The sequence below is a fragment of the Rhinoraja longicauda genome, chromosome 13, assembly GCF_053455715.1.
Source record: "Rhinoraja longicauda isolate Sanriku21f chromosome 13, sRhiLon1.1, whole genome shotgun sequence".
Classification (NCBI taxonomy): Eukaryota; Metazoa; Chordata; class Chondrichthyes; order Rajiformes; family Arhynchobatidae; genus Rhinoraja; species Rhinoraja longicauda.
The window spans coordinates 43,059,725-43,077,136 of record NC_135965.1 but is presented as its reverse complement, the minus strand read 5'-3'; the positions used below and the strand labels follow the sequence as shown (position 1 = coordinate 43,077,136).

Below are 17,412 nucleotides of genomic sequence, written 5' to 3'. Positions count from 1 at the left end.
GTTACTCCAGCATTTTGTGTCTATCTTCAGTTTAAACCCGCATCTGCAGTTCCTTCCGACACTCCAAGCTTATACTGTAGTTGCTTCTGACTTGGAAATTAATTATAAGAAACGGCAGAGCCACAACAATATGCATATGATGTCAAGGCAATAGCATTACAATAATAGGAATAATAATAGTAATAAAAGTTCCAGGTGCAAAAGAGGGGTATTTTAAACACTCATTATCAAAAGATAGAAAGTACTGAGCAAGCTAATGATCAGTCTGAAGAAGGGTCTCGACCCGAAACGTCACCCATTCCTTCTCTCCCGAGATGCTGCCTGACCTGCTGAGTTACTCCAGCATTTTGTGAATAAATACCTTCGATTTGTACCAGCATCTGCAGTTATTTTCTTAAGCTAATGGAGAAAAGGGTTGACAATTCCACTGGACTTGATGTGCAGAGATGGGGTTTGCAATTGTAGTGACCTTTCAAAATTCCCACTGCACTGGAAATGTCCCAGCAGTTTGCAAAACCATGAATCTTTCAGCCAATTTCATCAAAGAAGGGAAACAGAAAGCAGGAAACTGCGTGATGGTTGGTCTATTGCTGGGAAAATACTGGAGATCAGTAATAATGACATAACAGCAGGATATTAGAAAGCCGAGCTGCCCGTCAGCCAGTGCTGTTAAGAAAAGGAAGTCATTCATATTTGACAAATTTATTGCCATTCTTTGAGGATGTAACAATCGTAGTGGATAAAAGGGGATCAGTAGATGCAGTGTATTTGTATTTCCCGGAAGTGTAAGAAAATAACTGCAGATGCTGGTACAAATCGAAGGTATTTATTTCACAAAATGCTGGAGTAACTCAGCATGTCAGGCAGCATCTCAGGGGAGAAGGAATGTATTTCCAGGAAGATAATGTGCCACAGGAAAAGTTACTGCACAAAGTGAAAGGCCAAAAAAACCCCATCCAGGTGTTGGAAAATGGAAATAAATGCTAGAAATATTAACAGGTATGTCCTCATTTCTGCAACCAGAAGACATAGCAGCAGAATTAGGTCATTCGGCCTATCGATCTGCTCTACCATTTGATGTGAAACAATTTTCAATCCGGCAAACTATGACTAGTAGGCTGTCATACGGAATTATACTGTGCCTCTACTAATTACATTCAATATTAATTTCAGACGACTGGGCCAAGGAATTAAAGCCAAGTTTGTTGCAAAGATAGATGGGAAAGTAAGTCCAGAAGGTGACACAGCGTCTGCACAGAGAAATAGATTGAAAAGACAAAATATATTGCTGATGAAGTATAAGGAAATATTAGCAAGAGGAACTAAATATGTTTTAAATGGAGCGAGCCCACGGAAGGCCCCTGTTGAGTTCCATTCACTAATCATCAGCAAGTAAGTTATCCAGGTATAAAACTGCAACAATGTGACAACATTCATACCGTCAAAGTCCACCTCCAGCGAGATAGTGTCACCATCTACTCTCGATATCCAACGGTGAAGCCATCACCACAATCCTCAACATCAACATCCAGGTGTCACCATTGACCTGAAAATCCACTGCAGCAGTTACATGGCACAGTCTGGTCAGAGGAAGGGCATCTTGTGACGAGTCTTTGTGGTGTCAGGATGCCGGGTCCGCACCCTGACGCCACAAAGGCTTTCCACCATCCATGAGGCACGAATTGGGATTATGTTTAAAACTCTCCACTTGCCTGGATGAGCACAGCTTAATCCGTCAGAGTTATTACTATTTAATGTACTTAACACTCGTGAAGCTCGGCAGCATCCAGGACATCACAGCTGCATTAATCCCACAGCAAAGATTTATTCCCGCCATTACCAACAAATTGTGGCCGTACTGCGTATCTTTGACAAAGCATACTACAGTTACAGAGGCTATTGTGACAGCACCTCTGAAAGTCATGACCTCTTCCACTAAAGAAGTCCAAGAGCACCAGGTGTCTGGGAGTGTACAGATGTGCTTTGGTTGCGTTCCCCGTTACACGCCACCCTTTTCACCAGCATGTCTACCCATCCCTAATTATCCTCAATGGTGGTGGTGGGCCACCATCTTGATGCCTGTTGGTAACTTTAGGTGACTTGCAGCCAGTTGTGATTCCATGTGTCTGAAGGCATTCAAGACCTCATGCATGAATGTTGTTCGAGTCCTGCTGCATGCCACCACGCACTGTTTCAGTTGCTGAGGACTGGTGAATGCATTTGAGCTTTATGCAACCATGAATGTACATCCCCATTGCAGCAAGGTGGCACAGCGGTAGAGTTGCTGCCTTATGGCGCCAGAGACCCGGGTTCGATCATGACTGTGACCGCGTGGGTTTTCTCCGGGTGCTCTGGTTGCCTCCCACACCCCAACAACGTACAGGTTTGTAGGTTAATTGGATTTGGTAAAGATTGTAAATTGTCCCCTAGTGTGTAGGATGTGTAGGATAGTGCTACTGTTTGGGGATCGCTGATCAGCATGGTCTAGGTGAGCCGAAGGGCCTGTTTCTCCGAACTAAACTAAAACCTAATGATGAACTGAATGCTCTGAGAAGCAGCTGAAAACAGCTTGGTCTAGGACACAGCCCAGGTTATGATGCCCTGCAATGATGTCCAGAGGTAGGGGTGATCGACCTCCAACAACCATAGTCTGTTTCCTTTGCGCAAGGCATGCTTCCACTCAATGTTTTCCCTTTGATGGCCATTGGGTTCAGTTTTAACCTTGATGTCACGTTTACATCATCACTGGAATTTGGCGATTTGGACCAAGACTGTGATGAGGTCAAGAGCCATGCAGTAACGGTGAGCAGGTTATTGGTGAGCAAGTGCCACATCGAGGCACTGCCAATGCTGCCTTCCATCACTTTCATTGCTGTGCCTGTTGCTTTAGTTAAAATGGTGCAAGTCTGCATATTGTTCTTCACCTTCAGTGTCTATGGCATTTCATCAACATATATGCTGTTTAAGCTGTAAGGGCCCGATTACCTGATGCAATTAATACATTTTAACGTATGTAATCTTTTTGTAATGCTAGAAATGTGGAAATCTAGTTTCAAACTTTCTAGAGGCGCAAGTCCGCCATGCTGGTGTGTACTGTGACGTAACAAAGCACTGCTTAATTGAGACTAGTGTGGTGGCTCCCAAGGGTCAGGCCACTCCCATATGGAACCTTCCAGCGCGGTGATGGACAGGTCCAGGGGCAGCTCCCAGTTGCAGAGATAATCCAGGGGCTGCTCCCAGCTACACAGATAAGTAGCGAGGATTTTGGCGCGAGCCCAGCCTTCAGTCTCTGACTGATTCGAAGAGTAGTGTGCTGTGCTCATTAAAGCCTCTACAGAATTTGCCTGGCTCCTCGCCTTCATTCCGGGCTTTCTCACGCACCCACTACACTAGGCTGATTGGATGGTGGTTAATTTGAGGCGATGTGTGGGTCAGAGTAGGTGATTGACTTCAGTGGAAGGTTTGAGGACGATCAGGATGACATTGACCATATCTTTGGTGGTGTCGGTGGTTGACGGAGATGGAGGCGGTATAGTTTGTGTGTGAGGTAGCAGGGAAGGGAACAAAGGCAGCAGGAGATGTTTCCATCTGCCAGCAATGTGGAGCGATTCGGTTCCAATTGTTGGCTAGGTTTGCCAGGCTGGGATGGGTTCCTCCTTGCCACAGTTAATGCAGAAAAACAAATGGTTTCATTTAGTTCATTGTGATGTGTACCGAGGTACAGTGAAAAGCTTTTTTTTTTGTCGTGTGCTACCCAGTCAGCGAAAAGACAATACATGATTACAATCGAGCCGTCCATAGCGTACAGATACATGATAAAGGGAATAACATTTAGTGCAAAGTAAAGTCCAATTAAAGATAGTCCGAGGGTCTCCAATGAGGTAGATGGTAGGTCATGACGCTGTCTAGTTGGCGATAGGATGGTTCAGTTGCCTGATAACAGCAGGGAACAGCTGTTTTTTGCAGCATAACTATTCAGCATACGTAGCATAACTGTTCCATGTAGCGGTTCCTGTTTTCATTTCGCCGCTGGGTTCCCTGACCTCTTGAAAACATCAGAGGCTGTATTTAAATGAGTGACCCATTTCGGGAAGCCGGTTGCCTGTAAATACTTGGTTCCAGCTTTGTTAAAACTGGAGTCGCAAGGAACTGCAGTTGTTGGTTTACGACAAAAAAACCCCCACAAAGTGCTGGAGTGACTCAGCGGGCCAGACAGCATCTCTTGAGGACATGGGTAGCTGGCGTTTCGGTTTGGGGGCCCTGCTTCAGGCATGTGTGAAGGGTCCGTAACCTGAAATGCTGCCTATCCACGCCCTCCAGAGATGCTGCCTGACCCGCTGAGTTACTCCAGCACTTTGTGTTTTCCATTAGAACTGGAGGTGGGCTTGTTACAGATTATTTTTCAGACCCAAAACAATCAAATATTGATGATTGAGATTTCCCCTCACAAACTCAATGTAAGCTGTTTAAAAAATAACTTTAGAATTTGCCGAAACGAGGAACTGCAGATGCGGATTTATACTAAAGATATACAGTGGTGGAGTAAATCAACGGGTCAGGCAGCATTTCTGGCTAAAAAATAATAGGTGACGTTTTGTGTTGGGAACCTTCTTCAGAATTTGCTGTCAGATTCACTATGATAGTCCAAATGGAAGTGACGTATGTGAGAGGAAAGCTAAAGAAATGGACGCACGGGAACTCCATTTATACTCCAAGAGGATTCGGATAGCGTCATGTTGAAAAAAAACTTTTCTACCAAGGATAGTTTTTATGCATGAATTTTCACCCATTTTCTTCATGATAAATTCAGCAAAACACCCTGTTCTCCTGAACAGCATGTAGCTCCTGAAAATGCTTTCATAAAAGACTTGCCGGCTATTTTTAACAAGTTTGAGAAACACTTCGCTGTTGAAATACACAACTAAGTCTCAATGGATTTGTGGTATCATCTAGTCCTATCCTTCTGCACAAGATAGTTTTGCTTCCTCTTTCAGCTCCACGACTCTGTGGATGTTCTCTGCTTCTGCAAGCGGGATGTTCGACCGCTGCGTAATATTTGCAGCTGAGATGCTTGGGTTTTTCATCCACGTGACGTAAATTCAGGTCTGATAATCTGGTCAAAAACCAGGGGCATCGAGAGGCAGAATGGAGGGAAGCTAACTAGAACGCATGCACTCTAATAGTAAATGCAAATGACGGATGTGTATGTGTGTGTTTAACATGCCTGACCACAAACTTTTGTTGCTGCAAAAGCTTCTGTTACATATAGATTCATCCAATGGTTTAAACGTAATCTTTCATTATCAGCACGTGATAAGGACCTGAAGTGGTCTTGGACACTGCAAACAGTTTTGTTTTAGGCTTTAGACTTTAGAGATACATTGTGGAAACAGGCCCTTTGGCCATCCGAGTGTGCGCCAACCAGCATACACTAGCACTATCCAGCACACTGGGGACAATCTGTAATTTTTACCAAAGCCAATTAACCTACAAACCTGCACATCTTTGGAGTGTGGGAGGAAACTGGAGCACCCGGGGAAAACCCACATGGTCACAGGGAAAATGCAGGAAACATGTTCCCAATGTTGGGGGAGTCCAGAACCAGGGGCCACAGTTTAAGAATAAGGGGTGGGCCATTTAGAACGGAGATGAGGAAAAACTTTTTCAGTCAGAGAGCTGTAAATCTGTGGAATTCTCAGCCTCAGAAGGCAGTGGAGGCCAATTCTCTGAATGCATTCAAGAGAGAGCTGGATAGAACTCTTAAGGATAGCGGAGTCAGGGGGTATGGGGAGAAGGCAGGAACGGGTTACTGATTGAGAATGATCAGCCATGATCACATTGAATGGTGGTGCTGGCTCGAAGGGCCGAATGGCCTACTCCTGCACCTATTGTCTAAAATGTACAGACAGCACCCATAGTCAGGATTAAATCTGGGTCTCTGGCCCTTTAAGGCAGCAACTCTACCGCTGCGCCACTGTGTGAAGTCTTTCCTCCAACTGTGACATCCCCATGACAAACTTGAGGTGGTTTCCGTCTTCTGCACCACAGCTACCAAATCCAATGGCTGAGGTGGCCTCAGAAGGGTCCCACCCTGAAATGTTGACCGTCCTTTTCCTTTCATAAATGTTGTCTGACTCACTGCATCACTCCAGTAGACTGTTTTTAATGTGCAGTCACATTATTTCTAGTAAATTGCTAAATAAGTGGTCATATGATTGATTTCCCTTCTTTGACTTATAAAGGCAACTAGACCAAGTGGACCCGTTGGGCCCATACCTCTTCTGCATTGGTGCAGCACCCTCTCCTCACCCCCTCCCTCCCTCCACCTCCCTCCCTCCACCCCTCTCCCTCCACCCCCTCCCCTCCCCCTCCCCCACCTCAATAGACAATATACAATAGGTGCAGGAGGAGGCCATTCAATGTGATCATGGCTGATCATTCTCAATCAGTACCCCGTTCCTGCCTTCTCCCCATACCCCCTGACTCCGCTAACCTTAAGAACTCTATCTAGCTCTCTCTTGAATGCATTCAGAGAATTGGCCTCCACTGCCTTCTGAGGCAGAGAATTCCACCGATTCACAACTCTCTGACTGAAAAGGTTTTTCCTCATCTCAGTTCTAAATGGCCTACCCCTTATTCTTAACCTCCTTCCCCTTTCCCCCCTTCCCCTCCTTCCACTCTATGCCCCTCAACCCCCCTTATCCTCCCTCCTCCCCCTCCCTCCCCTCCCATCACCCCCATCTCCAACCTCCCCCTCCCCTCCCTCCACCCCCTTCCTCTCCCCTCCCCGCCTTCTTCCCCTCCCCCCATCACCTCTTCCCTCACTCCATCCGCCTCAATCCCCCTTATCAGCCCCCCTCCCTCCCTCCACCCCCCTCCCTCCCTCGGAGATAGATTTAAACTTTAAAATGGGAATAACTTTAAAAATATAACACCGATTTCAATGAAACCTCTTCCATTGGGACCAAAGAGATGACGGTGAGTAAACTGGGCCTAAAATTGTCACGCTATCGTGTACCGTTTTGGCTGTAGTTTAGGAACAAACCAACAAATTAATGAGAGCTTTAGTATATAGATGTTGAATGTCAAACCCATCGAGAGACCTGTAGATGAAGTTAGGAAGTTTCACATGGTTCATCATTGCCACAAGCCCTTGTAACGCCCTTAGCATAGTTTTGTTCATTAGTTAGTGGTGCATCCTCTTAATGTATCATTTATAATCACGAAGAATCGTGATTATTTTATCTTTCCAGCTGTTTTTGTGCATTATTGGATTGTAATTTAGAGTCACAAATTCAGTGTCTACAAAGTTCAAACATTGAAGTTCTTAGGCCCCCTTCTGTTTGAAGTTAGTTTATATGTTAATACATATTCATGTCTGAACAAATTCTCTGTCCAAAATAATTCCATTTCTAAATGTTATATGCATTTCCTGACTACTGTACATATTTGGGAAAGAACAGTAAAATTGAGAGACATTAATTAGCCTTTTAAGAGATTTCAGTTTAAAATCATCTTAAATTCTAATGGAAGGCAGGTGTTTTCGATCCAGTGTCTGTAAATCTATGGATTATTGGAGTGGGAGATGAAATAATTGACTTCTATCATTTTAATAAATGTTAAGTATGTGATTCAATTATTTATATAAGAGTTTCAAAAACACAAAAATGCACTTGCTAATCATACCCATCACCCTCCCTGCAACTGATTCTTGCAGACTGAACGGATGCCTGCTTTCCAGACAGGAGGGCGATTAGTACAGGTGCCAAGGGTTATGGGGAGAAGGCAGGAGACTGGGGTTGAGAGGGAAAGATAGATCAGTCTTGATTGAATGGTGGAGTCGACGTTATGGGCCAAATGGCTTAATTCTGCTCCTATCACTAATGAACTTGTGAGTAGTAAATGTAACTTGTGAGTAGTAAATGTAACTTGTGAGTAGTAAATGTAACTTGTGAGTAGTAAATGTAAAAGCCACGGTTCCACATGGGGTGATTAGGGTCTGGATGGTGGAGAGAGCAGGTACAATAGCTCTCTGGTTGGTATTGTGGTTACAAGGAAAGACGTGGTTCAAGGAAGAGATACGATAGGATATGATAAAACTGCCGTGTGCACAGCTCCTTAACCAGAACAAACGAACGAACGAATGCAGCCTTATCCCCAGGGCAGAGGATTCTAGAACTAGAATGCCCCCCTCCCCCACCCCACACCGGGCCCCCCTTTATTCTCCCACCATCCCTCATGGTGGTCTCCCCACGCCAGGTCCTCCATTGTCTTCCTCCCCCCAACCCCCCCACATGCTGATCACGGGTCGATCGCGAGCCCCCACTGCCACCGAGGCTCCCGTTGCTGCCGAGGCTCCACCACCACCGAGGCTCCTTCGGCCCCGACAGGCCTCGCCGCCTGGCTTCTCCGCAGTCCCCTGGGAGGACTATGGGATGAGTCGGTCCTACAGGCCACAATGTAAGACTGAAGTCTTTTCAATATCCTATCAACAAACTAGAGAGCAGTCCTGAGCTACTATCTACCTTATGGGGGACCCTCGGACTACCTCTCATTGGACTTTATCCTGCACTATATGTTATTCTCTTTACCCTGTATCTGCACACTGTGGATGGCTCCATTGTAATCATGTATAGTCTTTCCGCTGACTGGTTAGCACACAAGTTTTTCACTGTACTTCAGTAGGTGACAATAAACTAAACTGTGGAATATTGTGGGAATGCTGAAAAGGAGCATTCAGTTAGTAATAGACACAGTTGGTAACAGGGGTGCGCTGCTGCCGGAGCTCACCGGAGCGCCACTCCGGCACCTCTGTAAAAAAAAAAGCCAAAATAAACAGCAGGGAAATTTTAACTAGCGGGGAATTTAACAGCAGCCGCACCGGCACCAGTGACAGCTCTGGCACCTAAAAAATTAGCACTGCAACACTGGTTAGTAATAGTGGTGCTGCCTCGTAGCTGCAGCATGCCAAGTTTATTCCTTATCTCTGACAGAGTCAGCGTGGAGCTTGTACAATCTCCCAAGTTGGCTTCCTTTGGGTGCTCCACTGTCTTTATTCCACCTCTCACAAATGTGCAGGTGGAGTTGCAAGTCCATCATTCCAAACAGCATATTTATAAAACAGGGAAGCGGTAAAAGTAAACTGTGGAATTCTCTGCCTCAGAAGGCAGTGGAGGCCAATTCTCTGAATGCATTCAAGAGAGAGCTAGATAGAGCTCTTAAGGATAGCGGAGTCAGGGGGTATGGGGAGAAGGCAGGAATGGGGTACTGATTGAGAATGATCAGCCATGATCACATTGAATGGCGGTGCTGGCTCGAAGGGCCGAATGGCCTCCTCCTGCTCCTATTGTCTATTGTCTATAAACATAAAAGTGCGGCACGGTGGCGCAGCGGTAGAGTTGCTGCCTTGCAGCGAATGCAGCACCAGAGACCCGGGTTCGATCCCGACCAACGGTGCTGTCTTTATGGAGTTTGTACGTTTTCCCCGTGGGTTTTCTCCGAGATCTTCGGTTTCCTCCCACACTCCAAAGACGTACAGGTTTGTAGGTTAATTCGCTTGGTAAAAGTTTAAAAAAATTGACCCTAGTGGGTGTAGGATAGTGTTAATGTGCGGGGATCGCTGATCGGCGGAGACCCGGTGGGCCGAAAGGGCCTGTTTCTGCACTGTATCTAAACATAAGGTGCAAACTTGAAAAAAGATATCAGATGACATTTCCTCATGTCCTGTGAGTCAAGTTTACTCAATATATGTAAAATGGACCCAAAAGTGACTAATCTACAATCTTACAAATTGCACAATTTTATATTAGTAAAGTTTGGAAAACCATTGGCTTGACATTCAACTCGAATCTGTGGTGATACTGAATTACTGATTTATTTTGCATGTGTCTTAAACCGTGACATTGCAGTCAGCATCTTTGTAAACTGCATTTAATTGGAATCTAAAAGCTGTCAATTTGCTGGATAACAGAGTAAAATTATCCCTCCCTTTCTGTTATTTACTCACTCTGATTGAGCAGGACTTTTAATTCTAAAAATACTCTGAATACTATAAGAGTCTACCGCACAGTGGCGCGGCGGTAGAGTTGTTGCCACATAGCAACAAAGCCCAGGTTCGATCCTGACTATGGGTGCTGTCTGTATGGAGTTTGTATGTTCTCCCTGTGACCACATGGGTTTTCTCCCACATTCCAGACCTACAGGTTTGTTAGGTGGCTTCTGTAAATTGTCCCTAGTGTGTAGGATAGAACTAGTGTATGGGTGATTGCTGGTCGGCATGCACTCGGTGGGCTGAAGGGCCTGTTTCCATGCTCTATCTCAAAACTAAACTAAAAGATTAAGAATTAAGAATTCCAATGCCTGGAGCTGTTTGGGAAAAATAAGTTCAAACTCGGGCGACACGGTGGCGTAGCAGTTGAGCTACTGCCTCACAGCGCCAGAGGCCCAGGAACGAACCCTTACTAAGGGGGCTGTCTGTACTGAGTTTGTATGTTCTCCCCGTGACATCCGTGGGTTTTCTCCGAGATCTTCCGTGTCCTCCCACGCTCCAAAGACGTACAGGTTTGTAGGTTAATTGTCTTGGTGTAAACGTAAAATTGTCCCAAGTGTGTGTAGGGTAGTGTTAATGTGCAGGGATCACAGGTCGGTGCAAACTCTGTGAGCCGAAGAGCCTGTTTCCGTGCTGTTTCACTAAACTAAACTGGAGGTTGAGATGAAATTTGCTAATGTTGTGCAAGATCGTAACCGGTTCAAAGTGTTAATAGAGGGATACTCTTTTCATTGGTAGCTCAGGGACACATTTAAAATAACAGTCATAAATACGATACAACTTTATTCATTCCCGGATGTCACAACACCCAAGGTACACAAAAACTTGAAATTAAAAGTGAAAACAAAAAGAGAACGACAAGTGACTGTTGGCTGGCTGCCGTGTGCAAAGCGCCTTCACTGGAACAAATGAACAAACAGACTTATCCTCATGGCAGAGGTTTCTACTCTGGAGTGTACCCCCTTCCCCCACACCAGGTCCCCCTTTGTTCTCCCACCGTCCCTCACGGTGGTTCCACCCCCCCGGGTCCCCATTGTCTTCTCCTCCCCCTCACACTCATCGACCGCGAGGCCCCTCCGCCATCGAGGGTCCCGTTGCTGCCGAGGCTCCCGCTGCCGTAGCCAAGTCTCCCGATGCCACCAAGGCACTTGCTGCTGCCGCCGAGGCTCCCATCGATGCCACCGCCGAGGCTCCTTCGGCCCAAACAGGCCTCGCCGCCCAGCTTCACCGCAGTCCCCTGGGAGGCCTGTGGGGCGAGTCGGGCCTACCGGGGCGCGTCATACTGGATCGGTCATCGTTCTGGTCGTCGGTGGGGGGATCAGGGTCTCGCGGCTCCCCGGGACACTCCCGCCATGCACGCGACTTCCTGGGACACTTTGTGCAGAATGTGGTCATGATCTGGAGCTCTCTGCATCTGGAATGATGATGGGAACTAAGCCAACTGGTGCTTTTCAAAGAGAGTACTAAAGACATTTGAAGATAAGTAATTTGCAAGGCTATGTTGAAAGCAGGGGAATGGGGCTGAATCGATCGCGATTTTAGGCAAAGAGGTGTTAGGCTTTTGAGAGGCTGAACAACAACCTCCTGACACCCCCACTTTGATTAGTGCAGGTGTCAGGGTTTATGGGGAGAAGGCAGGAGAATGGGGTTGAGAGGGAAAGATAATTCAGCCATGATTGAATGGTGGAGTAACTTGATGGGCCGAATGGCTGCACCTTGATAATTTGGCTGCACCTTGAACTTATGAACTTCTGAGGAATAGAATAGACAATCACAATTCTGATGTTTTATTCTAATACTGATGGACAGACTATCTGGTTGTTTAGTAATCAGCGTGCTGTTTCTAAACCTTTGTGTTGAAAGATCAATATAATAATCTATTCTTAGAAAACCAATTATAGTTGACTGTTACAAATCAAAATGAACTGAAATGTGCTTTTATATTATTTCATCCTATTTTACCAATTATCATTAACCTTGAGATTATAGATCTCTTCACAGAATATGGAGCAAGATTAATTTAAGTATATCATAGGAAACAAATTTTATTTTTTTATTTTACATATTTGTACATAACATTTCCAGATAACATTTCTGAATCCAGTTGACGGAAATTATATTAACACACTTTAAAATGGTTATCAGGTAATCAACATTTACAAAATGTTGGAAACCTGTTTGTGATCTAATCACCAATAGCTACAACTTCACTACAAGGCAGGCATGTATAATCTTTGACTTTAATAGCACCTTTAAATAAAGTTTATTTGTTTAAAACTACAATCTGTGAAGAATAAAAAGAGGCCCATGATAAAATACTGTTTAACTAAAATCCAAGGAGTCAGAAGTTAGCAGCTCTTAACTACTTTATATATCTTCCAATCCTGCTGTTTTACTAGTTTTGCATATCCGTTACCAACATTTTACTGAAATGCCTGATACAACTCTGTGACAAATGTAATTATATTAAAATAAATTATACAGGAAGCATAGGCCAATCACTGGACATAAAGCTTCAAACAGTACCAATGACTAACACTGATTTTCTGGAAGTGCACCATCTTGAGCATCAGCTATACAACCACAGAAGCAAAGTAAAATCGAGCTTTTTTTTCCTCTCCAGCCCCGTTGCTTGTTGGAGGTGTCTCAGTTTCACTTAGTTGCTGTTTTCTCTGCCATGTGCTTTTGCTGACTTTCAGCATGCCTGGAGAAAGGAAAAGAGAAGTCAAAGGTTTCGCCAACGTTACGTCATGGCTTGGGAATGTCGTGCACTTTGAGATGTTCTTTTGAAAGAATTCAGAGGTTGGAAGGTTTCAGCGAGTGCTTGAGCAATGGCTGTCAGAGGATTGATTATGAGCAAAGTCAGTCTACTGCAGGTGGTGAATCTTCAGGTGAAACAATAAGAAACCTCACTGCGTAGGAAGGAACTGCAGATGCTGGTTTACACCAAAGATAGACAGAAAAAGCTGGAGTAAGTCGGCGGGTCAGGAGGGATCTCTGGAGAAAAGGAATAGGTGACGTTTCAGGCCGAGACCCTCCTTCAGATTGAGAGTCAGGGGAGAGGGAAACGAAAGATATGAAAAGGTGCATTCATTTGTTCTATCTCTTGTTTCCTTCCCTCCTGTCTCAGTCTGAAGAAGGGTCTTGACTCGAAATGCCACTGCACTTGATTTGAAAAAGGCCTTCAGTTTCATAAGGTTCAGATCCTGGAGTAATTAACAGTTTTCTTTGCTGATCTTTGGACAAGATCAGCAGTTAAAGATTGGCAAGATATGTTTACACAGAGAGTAGTGAGTGCTTGCCACGCTCAGTCTGAGGTGGTGCTGGAGGCAGATACGATAGTGGCATTTAAGAGACTGCAGGGCTGGTTTCTATGCCGTGTAGTTCAATATATAGACAATGAACCAGTTCATTGGGCTCTCTGCTCTTCTAGTCATTACACTGAGAAAGATTCCTCCAGATGGAAGCTGTAAGCCTGGACAGGACGCGTTGTCAGAGTTGGTAAGGGAGAGATGTCACTGGATGATTTCATAGTTTGGCTCCTTGATCAAGATGAAAAATCTTTCAGCCGGCCAAGCCAGGGTCAATCACTTGGAGCTAAGCACACATAGGTGGTCTGATACCGCACATGGCCAGCCCTGGTGGAAAGTGGCTTAGTAAAACAATTCCCAAAAAGATGATATTTGCATCTGTCAATCTGGTATGCACGGACTTTTGGTCAGTGGAATGGCAGATTTTTCACACAATTCGACGCTATTCCAATGAACTCCTTTTTAATGTAACTTTTATTCTAGATTTCATGAGGTAATATCATTAGTTTTACAGTGAACCCATTAAGTTTTAAAGGAGCATGGGAACTGGGGCCCCAGCGAGCCAGCCAGATACTGAACCACTGTGATTTCCCAATGATTGGGTAGAAGGAGTTTTACTGTATTAGGTATTTTAAATATAAAGTTTGCTCTAAGCCAAATGCTGGCTGCCCTATTTAAAGTTTTGCAAATACAAACTAGCACGGTGTAACCTGGCCACTTGGAATGTGACCATATAGGGTCAGAGAATCATACAGTAAGGAAACTGGCCCATCGACCCAACTTGTCCACATCGACCAACATGTCCCACATACACTTGTCCCACCTGCCTGCATTTGGCCCATAGCCCTCTAAACCTATCCTATTCATGTACCTGTCCAAATGTTACTTACACATTGTGATAGTACTTGCCTCAACTACCTCTTCCGGCAGCTTGTTCCTTACACCTATCACCTTTTGTGTGGTACTGTTCATTCCATGTACGACTCTGTCGATGACTTAGGTTAAATGTACAAAGCAAATAAAATATCAAATTGTCCTTTACAGCAGGACAAGGTAGTCTACATTTGGAAGCTGTGATAGTCCACAGGCATACACCAACAGCTGGAATGCTTCAGCCTTTGTGGAGTGAAGTTGTCCCTCAGGTTCCTATCTTTCCCCCCCTCACCTGAAACTTATGTCCTCTGGTTCTTGATTCCCCTACTCTGGGTAAAGGTGTGCATTTATCCAACCTACTCCTCTCATCATCTTATACCTTCATCCTCCTGCGCTCCAAGGAATAAACTCCGAGCCTGCTCAACCTCTCCCAATACCTTGGGGCCCTCGAGTCTTGGCCACATCTTCATAAAGTGGATACCTCATAGAGTGGATATGGTTAAGTTAGCTAGATGCACCTCTGAGCGTAGAGACTCACCAGTCTGAATCTCAGATAAGCCATGGTTTGGGTCAACACAGGGGTCAGATCCTGGTTCAGCTCCATACAATTGTGGTTCCAAAACCAAACATTGCCTCATAATACCTCATAATGAGGTACCTGTTACCTCATAATACCCAAGATCAATATTGCCCAGTAGAGGAAAAGACACACTGCTGGAGAACACAATGGGTCCAGGACTCTGGGGAACATGGATCGGTGACTTTGTGTCATTTTTTGTAAACCAGCACCTGCAGTTCTTTGTCCCTACATTGCCCAGTAGAGAACTGGCTAAACCCTGAGGCAAATTCCTACAAAGTCTTGGGCTCAGGGAAAATCAACAGCTCCATCTACCTAACAAAATTTGTCACCCAGGTCTCATAGTTTCTGGACAAATCCCTCAACACATTTTGAAAGCGTTCCATTTCGTAAAGAAAAACCACAGTTGTAAATCTAAACTCACCACATAGTTTGTGTTTTTGTTTCACTATAAACAAACTTGCCGTGAATATTCAGCAGGGGAGTTCTTTTTCATGACAGATTTCTAACAATTACGGTTAGCCCGAGTATCTTGGCTTTTGTTTGTTAAAAACAGGATGAAATTGTTTCAGGGAAAATACATATAAATCCAGTAAGAGAGGGAAAAAAAAGTTTAAAATGCTATATGATCCACTGGGGAAGTACAGAACTGTTCATTTGAAACCATTGCAGGAAAAAGGAAGCCAGCCGTTCATTCATCTTCAGCCTCAGCACTAACCTGGTAAGGTCCTCTATGTCCACCAACATGGCATCCTGTTCCATGTGTAGCTCATCCCTGATGAGTAGAAGTTGGACCAACTCTTCATTTAAACCTGATTAATAAATGGAAACAAGTTGATAGAGTCAGAGAGTCTTACAGTGTGGAAACAGGCCCTTTGGCCCAACTTGTCCACACTGGCAAACATGCTCCATCTTCACTGGTCCCACCTGCCTGCACTTGGCCCATATCCCTCAAAACATGTCCTATCCATGTACCTGTCTAAATTTTTCTTGAACGTTGCTTTAGTACCTGCATCAACTACCTCTTCTGATAGCTCGTTCTATACCGCTACCACCCATTGCATGAAAACGGTACCCCTCAGATTCCTATTACATTTTTACCTCCTCCCCTTAAACCCATGTCCTCTGGTTTTCAATTCCCCTAGATAGACACAAAAAGCTAGAATAACTAGCGGGCCAGGCAGCATCTCTAGAGAGAAGGAATGCATGACGTTTCGGGTCAAGACCCTTCTTCAATTCTCCTACTCTGGGCAAGAAACCTTGTGCGCCTACTCGATCTATTCCTCCCATGATTTATAATGCCAGTACCACATTTTCTCCCAGAACAGTTCTTCCATGCCAATAGAACTGAAAATAAAACTTTAATACCAGTTGGCATTAATAGATTAATTGCTGAAAGGTATTTGCAAAATCTAAGGTAACGCAACAAGTTGTTCTACTGAAACTGAATGCACCAACACCCTGCAAGGAAAAAGTAAATTTTAAAATGTTCCAAGTCACATATCTCAACATATTAAAATAAAGGCTTAATGTTACAACTGCTTTCCAAATTATATACAAATCCATCTGAAAGGACCCATATTCTACTGGCATTGTTGTCAGCAGAATTAATTATTTGTAATACTAAAAGTCCAACAAGTTAAAAAGAAGTTTTTACGTAAATAAATTTTACGAAATTGCTATTTAAATAAATGGCCAGATCTTCTTTGTGATAGAAAAAAATGGATTGGGACTATGATTTTGTCATAGCATGTTTTAAAATAAAAGTAAATCCATTTTCACAGAATAAAATGGCCAATAATGCAGCAAGATAATGGGGAGCTTTGAAGATTCATTGGATTGAATCGAGTGGCATAAAGATGAACTATTATTCTGTGCTAGGTTATCAACAGAAATAAGAATATCTTTAATCTATAAGAGGATAGGGGGGAAATTAAGGAGTAGAAACATTTCAGTTAAATACTGAGGCATTAAACCTAACACCATCCTGGGAACATCTTCACTCAATGGACTGGAATAGTCCAAGCGGACAGACCATATAACATCTTCTCCAGGATAAGGGATGGGAATTGCTAATCCACAGAAATAATCACAAAGTCCTACAGCGTGGAAACAGGCCCTTCAGCCCAACTTGCCCACACCGGCCAAATGTCCCATCTATACTAGTCTCACCTCCCTGAATTTGGCCCAGATCCCTCTAAACCTGTCCTATCCATGTACCTATCCAAATGTTTCTTAAATGTAACAAAAGCTGCCAGCATCATTTGTGAATAGGCTGGGGATATCTCTGCAATGTTCACCGAGGTTAAACAGCAAGTTGTGGACGGGAATAAGGAACGGTGTTATAGATAAATTAACTATGGTGCCCTTAGCACCTTTGAAACAGTTCCCAATCGTGAAGTAAGAAAATATGGAACTTAGAGGACTCTGTCGATGAATGAGCTGAATGGAGAGGCTTGGGACTGCTTGAGCGGCAGAAAGTGAATTTATTGAAGGAAAAGATGTAATGCTGTTAACTTTATGTCATACATATTATTAACCCGCATATCAAGTCAATGTCTGAGAAAGGAATGTTTATAACGCAAGACAATGATTGCCAAGCA

The 17,412-nt window shown here is 44.2% G+C and overlaps 1 protein-coding gene across 6 annotated transcripts in view; it reads right to left on the bottom strand.

The window, feature by feature from the left end:
- Positions 1–12,094: 12,094 nt before the first annotated feature.
- Positions 12,095–17,412, bottom strand: part of schip1 (schwannomin interacting protein 1) — a 558,202-nt gene continuing 552,884 nt past the window's right edge. For 4 of the 6 annotated variants that reach the window (XM_078410855.1, XM_078410856.1, XM_078410857.1 and 1 more), the window contains 2 exons: positions 15,528–15,621; positions 12,095–12,752 (listed from right to left, as the gene is read on the bottom strand). In XM_078410855.1, the coding sequence (XP_078266981.1) occupies positions 12,701–12,752; positions 15,528–15,621 (146 nt within the window). In that variant the 3' untranslated portion in view covers positions 12,095–12,700. The remainder of the gene's footprint in view (positions 12,753–15,527; positions 15,622–17,412) is intronic. The other 2 variants (XM_078410859.1, XM_078410860.1) reach the window with 1 other exon arrangement.